A 15,005-nucleotide genomic window follows, 5' to 3' on the forward strand; every position below is an offset into this window, starting at 1 on the left:
AAAAACAACAACAGCTAAGTATTGCAAATTATATTTTTTCCACGGTACTGTATCGATTTTCCAGTCCTCGTATCGATTATATCGAATAATAATGATAATAATAATAATGTTTTACATTTATTTAAAATTTATTTCTCTCAAATCTTGAAAGAAGAGCCGATGCACAGTCTTAAGGATAGGTGCGTCGGAGGATAGGGTCCATAAGTAGAAGATAAAGAATTCCCCGCACACCATCCAGTAATTGGCAAACTTTAATTAAACAACGTTTCGGTCGATCAGACCTTCATCAGGTAAAAAAAATTCTCTCAAATCCCCACGATCTAATAAAATGGAATTTTGAATTAAATCGCTTTTCAATTTGTCTGCTGAGCTATCAATATAATGTGATGTATTAGACTACGCAGGCAGGTGGTACCCATTTTTTCAGCTCTATTTTTTATATCTTCAGTAAATGATGTCATATATCGTGACACACGTGTCATGAACGTATCGTATTGTGAGGCCCTTGCCAATACGCAGGGACACATCCATCCAAAATATAGCAAGTGCACGCCACGCAGTAAGCAGTGAACACAGAGGTTTGTTCAAAACCAACAGAAGCCGTCCCCAAAACAAATGGGATGCTTCCCCTCAGAGAGGGGAGTGAGGAGAAGGGATGACAAACAACCCCTCCTATAAGCAGCATAATGGTGAAAGCGTATGCAGCCGCAGCTGCCAATGTCATCTCTCCACCATGTGATGATTCAGAGGGGGCACTGATAAGCAGCATGTTAGCACCACGGAGCTGAGCAAAGCAGACAATGCAAGTAATGTGAGAGACAGCAGCCGGATTACAGAGTGGAAACACCGAAACAAGCTTAACGCTTTAGCATAGGCTAATCCAAATCCGGCCATTCTTATTTCATCGCCGTTTAAACGCGTTTTGTATGAAGCAGGTGAAGCAGAACAGAAGCCACATGCTCCCTTCTCTCACACACAGATACACATTTGAATAGACACAAACAAAGAAACAGTCTCTTATCCGGTGGAGGTTTTTGGCAGCCTAGGCTGCTGTGTGATGCCTGTGGTCATGCTTTGACCGAGACTGGCTCAGTTAGTGTGCATGTGGGAGTTAAGGCTTCCGCTGGAAACCTGATGCTGTGAATAGCTGGGGGACGGGCGCTTAAGTGTGTTATTAATGTGAACTCCTGACCTCGGGACTGACTGAGAAGGACCTGTGAGATGGAATCTGTTCTGTCAAAACTGTCTTCATCTCACCGCCTATATGCTGTTCGGGCTTCAACCAATGATGAAATTGTACTTTTGCTTTGCCTTTTATTTTATTTTATTTTATTTATTTATTCGCACATATTAAAAAAAATACACAAACAAAGACAGGAAAACAACAACAAAAGCATGTGCCGGTAGAGACAGGAAACGCTAAGCGGGCTTATTCGGGGTCCCTACCTCAGAAATTAGAACCAATATTCAAAATAATCCTTACAAAGCATAGAATATAAACAAAAACAAGAGAAAAGAAACAAGCAAACAATAAATAAGAAAAGGAAAAGCAACAGTCCAAACAAGAAAAGAACAAAGAAAATTGCAATACAAAAGTGCGAACAAAATGAGTAAGTAGACAATTAGATAAGTAGACAGTTAAAAAGGCAGTGTGAGGTGTGGGCTATGTGTGAATCATCAGGGAGATTTTAAGTTTGGATTTGAAGGAGTTAAGAGATAGTGCTTGTTTGGCAATTGATTGCATTTAATTGATATGAGTGTTGTTCCATAGTATAGTAACAGTACCTCTGTAGCCATGTATTTTAAATAAGTGACTGGATGGTACTGAATATATACTGCATAGTTACCGTATATGGACATAGAGGCAATAGGCAATTTAGTCACACAGTAAACCCCAGCTTTATCTTCTCTATCAACTTTGCTTGAGCAGATCTGTTTCTGATTAGGCCTATAGTGCCTCATACAGTTCATTCTGCATTCTGTCCCTCACCAATATACCATGGCATATAAATCTAATAAAGTCTAGTACTGTGAATCATCAAATCCTCCTCGATAAGACTGAGCAAAGCCCTGGCTCAGTCACTGTCCACATCCGATACTGCATCTCATCTCGGTGTCTTGTTGATCTCAGCGATCGTAAAGTCAGTTTTATAGCAAGTTCCAATTGCCACAGTGGACTCCGAGGCCCCAGGTACACACGGCGGAACCCGGCAGGCTTCTACAGCCTTGTTAACGTCCATTAGCCTGACCCCTCGACATCAGCGGCTCCAGTGAATGTCACATCTTTCACTAATGATGTCCCGGGGCCTGGCGCCTGTCAGACCACATCAGGCCACTCCTCGAACCAGCTGGACCCGGGCACACTGGACAAGACCTTATACTCTGCTATGTGGCCGGGCCGGGGCTCGCTACAGATGGCCTGTCCCTCACTCCATAACACCCCCCCCCCTTCCCCCGCAGCTCCAGTCTCACCTACCTCTGATTCTCAAAGAAAAACAACGTGTTTAACAATTGCCTTACAATATCCTTGCTGGCATTTCAATGCCGACTCCGGTATCTCTGGGAAACACAGAGGCTCACAATTGTAGACTTTCAATATATGTAACTGAGTTGGTTGGGCTGTATGTCATTTCAAAACCTATTGTCCAAATGAAGCTGACATTCAAGAGTGGAAAACGTTATTGGATAACAGACAGGTGAATGGCGGTTTCCCCTCTCGTTAACATTTACTGTAGGTCAAACAAGCAATGTTTTCACTGTACTAGGCTAGAACAGAATGTACAAGCACAGAAACAGTCCCAGGAGGGCTGCACAACAGATTGTTTTTTATTATTGCCATTGTGATGTGAAATGCAAACGAAATTGCAATGTTCACACATCACAGTGGAGTGCGATATTGGCTTTTCTTAAAAAGAAGAAAATATAGTTTTTTCTGCTCTTGCCTTTGAATTGGTTTGTCGTAACCTCTCTCCCAACTACATGTATGTAGACACACGTACCTTTCACAGCCTGTACAGATTTCTAGAAACCTAACATTTTTGCAAAAAAATAAAAAATAAATAGAAGGATTTTGGGAAGAAAAGATAAAAATTGTACATGTGTATAATGATATGTATATGAATGAATGTATGTATGAATAAATGAATGTATTCAACTGTGTAAAACCTTTACTTATCAATATTTCTACTGTATGATGTACAGTTACGTCTCTGGTAATTTAAACCCATTATCCCTAAATGAAGAATTAAAAGAAGAATAAGAAAATAAGTAGTAAATAAATAGTTTTGGTGTATGAAAGCAAATCAATTGCAATGTATTGTAACCAATTGACCGTGAACAAGCTAAGAGAGAATGTTACTGAAACGGGATATTTTGGAATTGGTACTGAAAAGGAATGGTGCATCAGATTCATATCGGCAAACATTCAAGCCGATACTGATATGACGTTTAAAGCCAAATGAAGCCAATATCAGCAGCGGTCAGGCTCTAGTAAAATGGAAACTGTTAGACCTATAATACTGCTATAAGGTGCTATAATGGTGGGCATATAATAAACGACATATAATACTGCTATAGCCTACCAGCTGCTATAAAAAATCGGTGATCGGTGGTAAAAAAAAACGTGATCGGAGCATCCCTAATCAGTTGCATAGCAGTACTTTGGATATGGAGGAGATGATGTGTCACAAACTCAGGTGGTGTGCAAAATGTGATGAGGAGAAGTGGTGACACGAAAACCATTACACATTATTAAGGACATGGTGCTGCCAATTTAGATTGGTTATTAGAGAAGCTTTCAAGAACCTCATCAAAGCCCCACAAATAAGTACTCCCAGCCCCCCCAACCACCACACGTCTGTGGCCCCTCCGCCGTCCAGAGTCCACCGCCTGTCTGTATTTTGCTCAGATGGCTTTGAGCTTTGAGGTCACCTGGGCTTTGGAAAAGAGTCTTTGTTGTGTGGAACTCTTTCATCCTGCCTTTTCGCTTGACGCATCAATCGCTTTTGCCAATCCGTCTGCATCGAAAAGGCCAAGCCGCAACAAAAGTTTGCCGTTTCATGCAGAGACCGTTGCCGTGAAACAAGCCCTTAGACTCTAATGTTATACATCTAGTAGCTATTAAGTGTCTACTGATGTAAACTAGTATGGGTAGTGCATATGTGCTGATGCTAGAATATTTGATTAAAAATGTCTAATCAATAAGAAAATATTGAAAATAACTGCACTTAAAGCTTAGTTTAGTCTACAAGTTACAAGTGTAACACGCCTTACAAGGGCATTAGAATAGCACATTATTCAGTGAATATGACACATCATATTGCAGTATCCACTCTTGTAATGGCATATCTCAGATTTTGTCCACATGGTGCATCCCTATCTCCCACTGTTCTCGTGCTGTTTGGGAGGATTTGCATATAAACAATTGTGGTATCTCAGAGTGGTCCAGATGGGCAGAAGGAGAGATAAGTGTGGACTGTAAAGAATACAGAGTTGGACAGGCTGTCATTGCTGCTGGCACCTTCTTCTCCTGTGATCTCCACACTCTTTGTGCGGTTGTAAACCAATCTGTCTTCTGGGCTTTTGTTGCTGGCACGGAGTTATTTGCAATGAGTTGTGTGAGAACTGACAACAGCCGCCTTACCTGGGCTTCTTTATGCAGTCTGTTGTGCATCCCTCTGTGGTCCGACAGAGACCTCTTCTCCACAGCGTGATGTCGGAAGTGATAATAATCTCCAAAAACCTGCACACACACAATGATCAATACAAGGAGTTTAGCTGAAGCAATAGGACATCCAGATAACAGTTGTCAGACACATCCATCAGAAGAGAAACCGCATGCCCACAAAGGCATTCACAAGCTGGTGTGCAGGCAGTGCTTCAGAGAGCTGAAGAGACACACACATCCATTTGAACAGCAGCGCCTGCAGAGACACTTACATGACTTACATTACCTGCAGACACAAACTCATACAAAGACTATGTCTCACAACTCCCAAGATGGGAGACAATGCCACACACACACACACACACACACACACACACACACACACACACGCACACCAGAGTTATTATAGTTTTGTATTTTCCATTTGTTTATTTTTTATTCCCTATTTAATTTTTGTTTTGAATTCAGTTTAGTTTCAGTGGGCTTGCTTTTTTATATTTAGTTTTAATTGATTTTTTTTTTAGTTTGAGTGGGCAATAGACTTAAGAAGTTCAGAATAGGCATTGCAATACAAACATAACACTTTGTGAATGCAATTGACCCACAGTCACGGAGACATCCCAGTCTTACTAAACATATGCACACCAATGCCTCCTCACGCTTATTGTGTTGACAAAGTTCACAAAGACTAAAACCAAATAATTTTTTTGTAGATTTTTAGTTTATTTGAGCTAGTTTTGTAAGTAAACAATGTTGCTTCAGTTAGTTTGAGGTTTTTTCTAAAGTCTAAAGTTTGTATTCCTATTTCAGTCAACTAAAAAGCCACCCCCCCCACCACACACACACACACACCCACACACACACCTAGTTTTAGTAAAAAATTTAGTTAACTATAATAACCTTGACACATCCAAGCTATAATCGGTACCTACATAGACATCATTACACATGACTGTGGATGGTCAGGACACCATCCATCAAACATAATTAGACACATCCATTAGAGCTAAAGTGACACATCTAGAGTGCAGCATGCCTCATCCTCCTGTCATCGTCCCCTTCACACGTCACCTCCTGCTCATAAAAGAGCTTTTAAGGGCGGCCGGTGGGGAGACGGCTGTGACTGCTCTCAAACCTCAGGGTGTGAGGAAGCTCGTCCTTTCTGTGAACCTCGTCTGAACTGGAACAAGTTCCGCCTCCCCTGGAGCAGCCCCGCCTTCCCTGGAGCAGCCCCGCCTCCTCTGGTCACGGTCAAGGACAGCTGACACAAGAGCAACGCGTATAGAACACAGAGAGAGAGCCAGACACACAGAGTAAGTGTATGGTTAAAAGAGGAGAAGGAGGAGAGCTAGAGGGCATTAGCGGAAGAGGAAGAGGAGCTGACCGGCTTCTCTTTGCACAGGTATTCATGGGAGAGCGGCCTCCATTTGAAGAGGAAGCTTTTCCAATCTGTACAGTAGTGCCGCTGGGGACTGACTCACCTTCACAAGCCCAGTGGAGCGCAGGAAGAGGGAGGAGGGAGGAGCAGGAGGGAGGGAGAAGGAGGGAGAGGCTCTGACAGGCCGGCCGGGCACGATGGATGTGTGTGAGGAGGGAGAAGAGCACACGCAGCAGGATGGAGGGCTCTCCTGGGGCTGCGGGCGGATTCTGCAGACTGGCTGCCTGCTGGCCGTACCAGAGGATTCTGCAGACTGCCTGCTAGCTGACCAGAGGATCCTGCAGACTGTCTGCCTGCTAGCTGACCAGAGGATCCTGCAGACTGGATGCTAGCTGACCAGAGGATCCTGCAGACTGTCTGCCTGCTAGCTGACCAGAGGATCCTGCAGACTGTCTGCCTGCTAGCTGACCAGAGGATCCTGCAGACTGGCTGCTAGCTGACCAGAGGATTCTGCAGACTGCCTGCTAGCTGACCAGAGGATTCTGCAGACTGCCTGCTAGCTGACCACAGGATTCTGCAGACTGGCTGCCTGCTAGCTGACCAGAGGATTCTGCAGACTGGCTGCTAGCTGACCAGAGGATTCTGCAGACTGCCTGCTAGCTGACCAGAGGATTCTGCAGACTGGCTGCTAGCTGACCAGAGGATTCTGCAGACTGGCTGCTAGCTGACCAGAGGATCCTGCAGACTGTCTGCCTGCTAGCTGACCAGAGGATCCTGCAGACTGGCTGCCTGCTAGCTGACCAGAGGATTCTGCAGACTGGCTGCTAGCTGACCAGAGGATTCTGCAGACTGGCTGCTAGCTGACCAGAGGTTCCTGCAGACTGTCTGCCTGCTAGCTGACCAGAGGATCCTGCAGACTGTCTGCCTGCTAGCTGACCAGAGGATCCTGCAGACTGGCTGCCTGCTAGCTGACCAGAGGATCCTGCAGACTGGCTGCCTGCTAGCTGACCAGATGATTCTGCAGACTGGCTGCTAGCTGACCAGAGGCCCGGGCTGCCAGCACTGCTTCCTGGCTGACACTGTGAGCTTTGGCTCCAGCTAATTTTGACTTCATTTGTCAAATCACCACAATAAAGATTTGATTTTAAATCTCTTGTTAATTAAGATTTCCACACACAGAAAAATGAGCATGCATCAATCTCAGCTCAGAATGACGCTTTCATATGCAAAAATGGCATGTTCTATTTCGCTTGAAGCTTAAGATGAATTAAGATTAATATGGTTGCTTTTGTGTAAAGACAGCTGTGCAAGAGAGTGATTAATAACGAATGGAAAATAACTGCAAGAAAACATTTGTCAAGGGTAAACAGCAGACATAGGCTTTGCTGAGCCCAGCTAGCCCATTAGTCTACACAGACTTATGAAAGTCAAGAAATAACTTTGGCAACTGGAATAAACTTCCCACATACAGATCAGATGGGTCAATATGCCAAGCAAGACTAATTAGCCCAGAATTGGACAGACAGCCAGAATCTACATCTAGTTAAATTCTTCACACTGGACTGGAGACACTGCTGTGCTTGGTGCCAAAGCCACAGTTGTCGCTGACTCAAGTGACACCTTCAGTATATTACATAAATCAGCAATTTGACCTTAGATGGACCCGGCCTCGAAATAACATCGAAGTCAGACGATGGGAAATGGCCTATGGATAATGCAAGATTGAGGTGTGATGAAACAAGTGACCCGTCCCAAGAAGTTAACGAGACCCAATTTCACGCAGACGTCGCTGGTCGGGAGCAGAAAGCTAATTGGCACGTCGTCGGCACTGGAGGGGCTTTCCTGTGGGACAGCCAGGCCCATCTCCTGGAGTGCTGCTGTCCTCTTCCTGCCCACGGGACTCCAGACACTGAGATGGGAATGGAAAGGTACTGTAGGTGTGTGTGACTCATGCCTCTCCATATTCTGCTATTCAGCATTTGAGTCACAGTCGCACACCTGAACTGTGTGTGTGTGTGTGTGTGTGTGCGTGTGCGTGTGTGTGCGTGTGCGTGTGTGTGTGTGTGTGCGTACCGGTATGTATGTGTGAGCGCAGCAGGGATGATAATTGAGAGCACTCCGGGTCATTACTCACTCTGCCACTATGTTGTGAGTGTGCACTAGACGAGGAGCACTGCCCTTTTTACACTCTTCACTGGGCGGCAGCAGCACCAGGAGTTGCAGTCTCATCCATTTCTCCCTTTCGCCTCCTCTGGTCGCTCGGAGTGCCTGTTCGGGTGGTGGGGGGAGGGGAACTGGGGGCAACAATAGCACGATCCTCCCACGCGCTACATCCTGCCGGTGAAACTCCTCGCCGTCAGGTGAAACGAAGCGGTCGGCGACTGTATCAGAGGAAGTATGTGCTCGTCTACAACTCTCTCCGGATCGACAGAGGTGGTGGAGTCGAGTGTTGACCGGGACAGCAGGGAGAATGGGTCGAGTACAACTGGGGGAGAAAATGGGAGGGGGGAAATCTCCCCTTCGTGGTTTGCACCCCCTCCATCAGTTCCACCTGTGCCTCCATCTCCCTTTCAAACATGCAATTACACTCGGCAGAATCATGTTAGTCCGACCGGGACTAGTGTGATTATCGCGCTGCTCTCCACAGACTCAACCTACATCTGCTCTCTGAGAGAACAGAGCGGAGTTGAGCCTCAGCTCGATCTGTCGACGTCCCCTCTGTCTTTAGTATGCTAATGACTGTTTAGCATGGGGAAAAGACTCTTAAATACCTGCCGTTGACTGAAAACACCCCCGTATGACTGCATGAAATGAATGTCATGGTGTGACTTTAAAAAAAAAAGACATTATTTATGAACCGGGGGTTTTTATTTAAATTGAGTTCATTTGTTGTGAATGTCAAGTATCTCAAAAATTGCAATCTTGGAAAACTTTGAACTTACAAGAGAGAGTGTGTGCTTGCCTTGCGCGAGAGAAACAGAGCCAGATGTGCACCGCACGTCTACATTCAGGATGATGTTGAGTGCTCGTGACGGTAAGAACGCTTATATCAAACGCTCGGTGTCAGCCCCGAGAGCTCTGCGAGGCATCACAGAAACGCCAACCGGTTGCACAGCGCATCGCCACCTTTTTCGCCGCATCAGCAATTTCCTTTGCTTTACTATGTACCCCGGCCGATCTCCATCATCCACTTGTTTATCCACTCTTTGTTCTTCTCAATGTGTGCACCGTATATTTGATCAGTCCTACCCCTCTCTCTGTAATGCTCTTTGTCAGGCCATCTTTCTCTCTCAATTGTTTATTTCTCTCACTAGCCCTCTCTATTGGAGAATGACAGTTCAAAGACATTATTTGCTATGTTTGTTTACCACAGCATGCTCCATATCAGAAGTCATGCTATTCTGCTATGGTCTGCCAGGGGACCTGGAGTTATCTGCTGATGTGATCAGTCAAGAGTGTTGTCAGACTCCAAGGTGACTAATATCAATGTCATGGTGTGTCTCCTCCAATATCCCACGATGTCCTAGCCGGTCCTCCTGCCTCCCGGGGATGCTGTCTTGGGCCCCAGCAGCAGCCAGCAGTCACAGTTGTTCAAGTCAATATTGGCCAGAGGGGATTGGCTTCAGATCGCTGGTGCCTGAAAAGAGAAATGTAGCCCGCTTGCACCGGGGCTGTGAGGTTATTTAACGTGGGAGCGTATGTGCATTGCAAGCAATTTTCCGACGTTACGAACTGATTCAAAAGTGAAAGTGGGGAAAGTTTTCCCTTCGCAATGCACTCCCATCAAACCACTAAGGATGAAATTATGCAACGGATATGTTGAGTAATGTGCCTGAAAAGTTTGTTTGTGCCAGACTCTCTGAGGTGATTTCAAGTGAGAGGCGATGGAAAAGCTACCATATAAAATCTAATTTTCTTATCAAGTGTGTGTGTATTCAATAAAGAGGCTCCGGAGTCCACTGTGGCAATAGTGACTGTGACAGAGTTCCATGTTCTGCCTACTCCCCGAGTCCCCAGAGCCTGGGCAGAACGTTCTGACTACTCCCCAGAGCCTGGGGAGAACGTTCTGACAACTCCCCGGAGCCTGGGCAGAACGTTCTGCCTGCTCCCCAGAGCCTGGGGAGAACGTTCTAACTACTCCCCAGAGCCTGGGGAGTAGGCAGAACGTTCTGCCTACTCCCCAGAGCCTGGGGAGTAGGCAGAACAACTCCCCGGAGCCTGGGCAGAACGTTCTGCCTGCTCCCCAGAGCCTGGGGAGAACGTTCTAACTACTCCCCAGAGCCTGGGGAGTAGGCAGAACGTTCTGACTACTCCCCGGAGCCTGGGCAGAACGTTCTGCCTGCTCCCCGGAGCCTGGACAGAATGTTGTGCCTGCTCCCTGGAGCCTGGGCAGAATGTTGTGCCTGCTCCCTGGAGCCTGGACAGAACATTGTGCCTGCTCCCTGGAGCCTGGGCAGAACGTTCTGCCTGCTCCCCGGAGCCTGGACAGAATGTTGTGCCTGCTCCCTGGAGCCTGGGCAGAATGTTGTGCCTGCTCCCTGGAGCCTGGACAGAACATTGTGCCTGCTCCCTGGAGCCTGGACAGAACGTTGTGCCTGCTCCCTGGAGCCTGGACAGAACATTGTGCCTGCTCCCTGGAGCCTGGACAGAATGTTGTGCCTGCTCCCTGGAGCCTGGACAGAATGTTGTGCCTGCTCCCTGGAGCCTGGGCAGAATGTTGTGCCTGCTCCCTGGAGCCTGGGCAGAACGTTGTGCCTGCTCCCTGGAGCCTGGGCAGAACGTTGTGCCTGCTCCCTGGAGCCTGGGCAGAACGTTGTGCCTGCTCCCTGGAGCCTGGGCAGAACATTGTGCCTGCTCCCTGGAGCCTGGACAGAACGTTGTGCCTGCTCCCTGGAGCCTGGGGAGAAGTGCACGGAGGCAAATCTGCTTTATTGGAGTTGGTCTGTCAAGCAGTCCCATCTTTCAAGGAAGAACACTGGCCACAATTGTTGGTTAGAGATGGAGCAATAACAGTAATTCACTCTAAGCACTGTGCACTTTAATTCACACCAAGAGATATACCGTACAATTCCACTATCTTTAGTGGAGCGTGCCAGGCACACTCTCTCTCTCTCTCTCTCTCTCTCTCGCATGCACACACACACACACAACACACACACAAACACAAACACAAACACACACACACACACACACACACACACACAGCGTTTTTCCTGCATAGAGAATTATGAGGTGGCCACCTCCAGCTCTTGACAAAACTGACAGCTGTTTTCACGGAAAACACAATTTTCTAACGCACTCTGTCGCACCGCATTTTCTGTCGCACTCGGTGGATTTCTGTCATTTGTAATTATGCCGATGTGTTGACGATGTGTTGAGATATTCTCTAAGAAAATAAAATCTTTTAGAAAGCAGCCTCCTCACTGTACCTTCGGATAGTCCTATCGGTGCACAATCAACATAGAAAACGTCTATTTTCATTCCAGCAAAATAAAATAAATAAATGAATCCCCTCTAAAATCGGGATCTGTCTCAAAAAACCCATATCGGCCGCGCTCTAGTGCCACCTCTGCCTCATTTTGAGCCAGGAAAAACCCTGGTAGTAGTGACCACTCACAGACCCACTCACAGCTTCTGTTGCTCTTGAGATTGCCTGCTTCACTTCCTGCTTTCTTTGCATTTTATTGATGTTGCTCATTCACACTAAAACACACACGGCTGCAAAACCCCTACGGACATTCTAATTTCCTTTGCTGTTGTTGACATTTACATACTGTACACAGGCCCACAACACAACACACACTCCTCTGGGGGGAAGACAGTTGCTGTTACTCGGCTAATCAAAGAGTCGTGTTTTTGGTGTCCGCACAGCGCCACACCGGCCCGTTGTGTTCTGGACTAATTACAGTGTAAACTCTGAGGTTCTGCTCAGAAAGGAGGAGCTCATTATTCTCCTCTGAAATAGAGGCTAATGGAATGTTTGCAAACGAAGGGTAATGATGTGTTTGCATCTTTATTCTGCATGTCGCCTGCCTCCACTGCATCCATCAGCTCACAGGACACACACACACACACACACACACACACACACACACACACACACACACACACACACACACACACACACACACACACATAGACTTTTGGCTAATTATGTGGCAGAACAGGAAAGATTGAACAAAACGTCGAAAGGAAGAGTGTCCTTGTGCTGGTGGCAGAGAAGCGAGGCAGAGGCAGCGTGGACGCCGCTGGGGAAAAATTATTCTAGACGCTGGAGAAACAAAAAGGGCTTCAGAAGCAGCTGTGCAGAAAGCAAACAGACCTTGGTGCTTCAGAAGCAGGTGTGGAGAAAGCACACAGACCTTGGTGCTTCAGAAGCAGGTGTGGAGAAAGCAAACAGACCTTGGTGCTTCAGAAGCAGGTGTGGAGAAAGCAAACAGACCTTGGTGCTTCAGAAGCAGGTGTGGAGAAAGCACACAGACCTTGGTGCTTCAGAAGCAGGTGTGGAGAAAGCAAACAGACCTTGGTGCTTCAGAAGCAGGTGTGGAGAAAGTACACAGACCTTGATGCTTCAGAAGCAGGTGTGGAGAAAGCACACAGACCTTGGTGCTTCAGAAGCAGGTGTGGAGAAAGCAAACAGACCTTGGTGCTTCAGAAGCAGGTGTGGAGAAAGCAAACAGACCTTGGTGCTTCAGAAGCAGGTGTGGAGAAAGCAAACAGACCTTGGTGCTTCAGAAGCAGGTGTGGAGAAAGCACACAGACCTTGGTGCTTCAGAAGCAGGTGTGGAGAAAGCAAACAGACCTTGGTGCTTCAGAAGCAGGTGTGGAGAAAGTACACAGACCTTGATGCTTCAGAAGCAGGTGTGGAGAAAGCACACAGACCTTGGTGCTTCAGAAGCAGGTGTGGAGAAAGCAAACAGACCTTGGTGCTTCAGAAGCAGGTGTGGAGAAACACACAGACCTTAGTGCTTCAGAAGCAGGTGTGGAGAAACACACAGACCTTAGTGCTTCAGAAGCAGGTGTGGAGAAAGCAAACAGACCTTGGTGCTTCAGAAGCAGGTGTGGAGAAACACACAGACCTTAGTGCTTCAGAAGCAGGTGTGGAGAAAGCAAACAGACCTTGGTGCTTCAGAAGCAGGTGTGGAGAAACACACAGACCTTAGTGCTTCAGAAGCAGGTGTGGAGAAACACACAGACCTTAGTGCTTCAGAAGCAGGTGTGGAGAAAGCACACAGACCTTGGTGCTTCAGAAGCAGGTGTGGAGGAAGCACACAGACCTTGATGCTTCAGAAGCAGGTGTGGAGAAACACACAGACCTTGGTGCTTCAGAAGCAGGTGTGCAGAAAGCACACAGACCTTGGTGCTTCAGAAGCAGGTGTGGAGGAAGCACACAGACCTTGGTGCTTCAGAAGCAGGTGTGGAGAAAGCAAACAGACCTTGGTGCTTCAGAAGCAGGTGTGCAGAAAGCACACAGACCTTGGTGCTTCAGAAGCAGGTGTGGAGAAAGCACACAGACCTTGGTGCTTCAGAAGCAGGTGTGGAGAAACACAGACCTTGGTGCGTCTAGACGGCCCTATTATGATGCTGGGGAGGACATGAGGAAGAGAGAGAGAAGGCACAGGAGGGCAGACATGAGAGTGACTAATATTTCCCTAAAACTAAATGTAGAATATAGTTCCATCACTGTCAATGCATGCTACTACACTACATAATTAGGGATGTAACGATAGCCGGTTTTAATAACCGTGATAAAATTCCTTACGATAACCGTACCGTTTAAAATTTTCATTATCATTAAAACCGTGGTACCGTGATTACCGTGTTACCATGATTACAGCGCTTTGAAAAACATGGTAAATACTGTCCATCATCAACCAAAGTTGGCAACCGTCTCCCAGATGCAGACGCGCAGCCTTGGAGAAATGATTTCAGTGAGTGTATCAATCTTTTTTGGGTCTGAGTTTTCAATATAAAACTTGGTGAAATGATTTCTGAGTGTATTAGTACTTTTTGAAAAATTTTAGCACATTTTTAACAAAATGTGATAATACTGTTAACCATGATAATTTTGGTCACTATAATTTTGGTCACTATCGTTCCATCTCTATACATAATCCTGATCAACCGTGCTGCATGTGGCCTATGCTACAATATCACCCTCTGCAATTCTATGTCTGGATCAACTGTAGTGAATCTCCAGCATATCTCTCTTGCCTACCAGTGTTAAACTGCTGTATGGGGTTTAGATTTAGATTAAGCCATAGAATCTAACGTCGCAAGAATATGAACCCGATCCATTTCCTGCAGACACAAAAACAAACAGACAGCATTCCTGATGTAGCTTATCTGTGTGGTGTGTGATTTTTTTCAGAGAGCAGATAAGGGGCAGAGCACAGAGCAGGGAGAGGGCGCTTATCTAAAAACCAACACACAAACACAGTGCACTGCACACACACATGCACACACACACACACACACGCACACACACGCAGCACACACAGAGCAAAGCTACATCATCAGTCAGCCAAAGCTTTCTGAGAGTGACAGTTACCTCCACTCTGTCTGCAGACACACACACACACACACACACACACACACACACACACACACACACACACACACACACACACACACACACACACACACACACAGATGAGAGAGACACAGACACACATCACAAAGATTTTGAGCTATGGCCTTGGGAAAAAGACAGACAGACAGATAAAAAGAGCGCGTGTGTAAGAGACAGAGGACAGGAGAGAAATATTAAATATTTTAGACAACTACTCCTTGCCTTTTTAATTTTGGATTTCTCACACCGGGCTTGGGTGGAGAAATATGGCAACCAAATGAGTACACACCCCTCATCTTGACTCTGCATCACTGAAGCATTGAATATTCATTAGAGTCGGGTCCAATCGCTCCCTGTAACGCTCCAGTGGGCGTGGATTACTCCTTGTA

General features: G+C 46.4%; 1 protein-coding gene across 1 annotated transcript in view; it reads right to left on the minus strand.

Moving 5' to 3' along the window:
- furinb (furin (paired basic amino acid cleaving enzyme) b) overlaps nucleotides 1-15,005 on the minus strand; it is a 109,680-nt gene that overhangs the window by 51,482 nt on the left and 43,193 nt on the right. The window contains exon 3 of the mRNA XM_083654302.1: nucleotides 4,643-4,741. Coding sequence (XP_083510428.1) covers nucleotides 4,643-4,741 — 99 coding nt within the window. The remainder of the gene's footprint in view (nucleotides 1-4,642; nucleotides 4,742-15,005) is intronic.

The sequence above is a fragment of the Poromitra crassiceps genome (assembly GCF_964638095.1).
Source record: "Poromitra crassiceps genome assembly, chromosome: 18".
Classification (NCBI taxonomy): Eukaryota; Metazoa; Chordata; class Actinopteri; order Beryciformes; family Melamphaidae; genus Poromitra; species Poromitra crassiceps.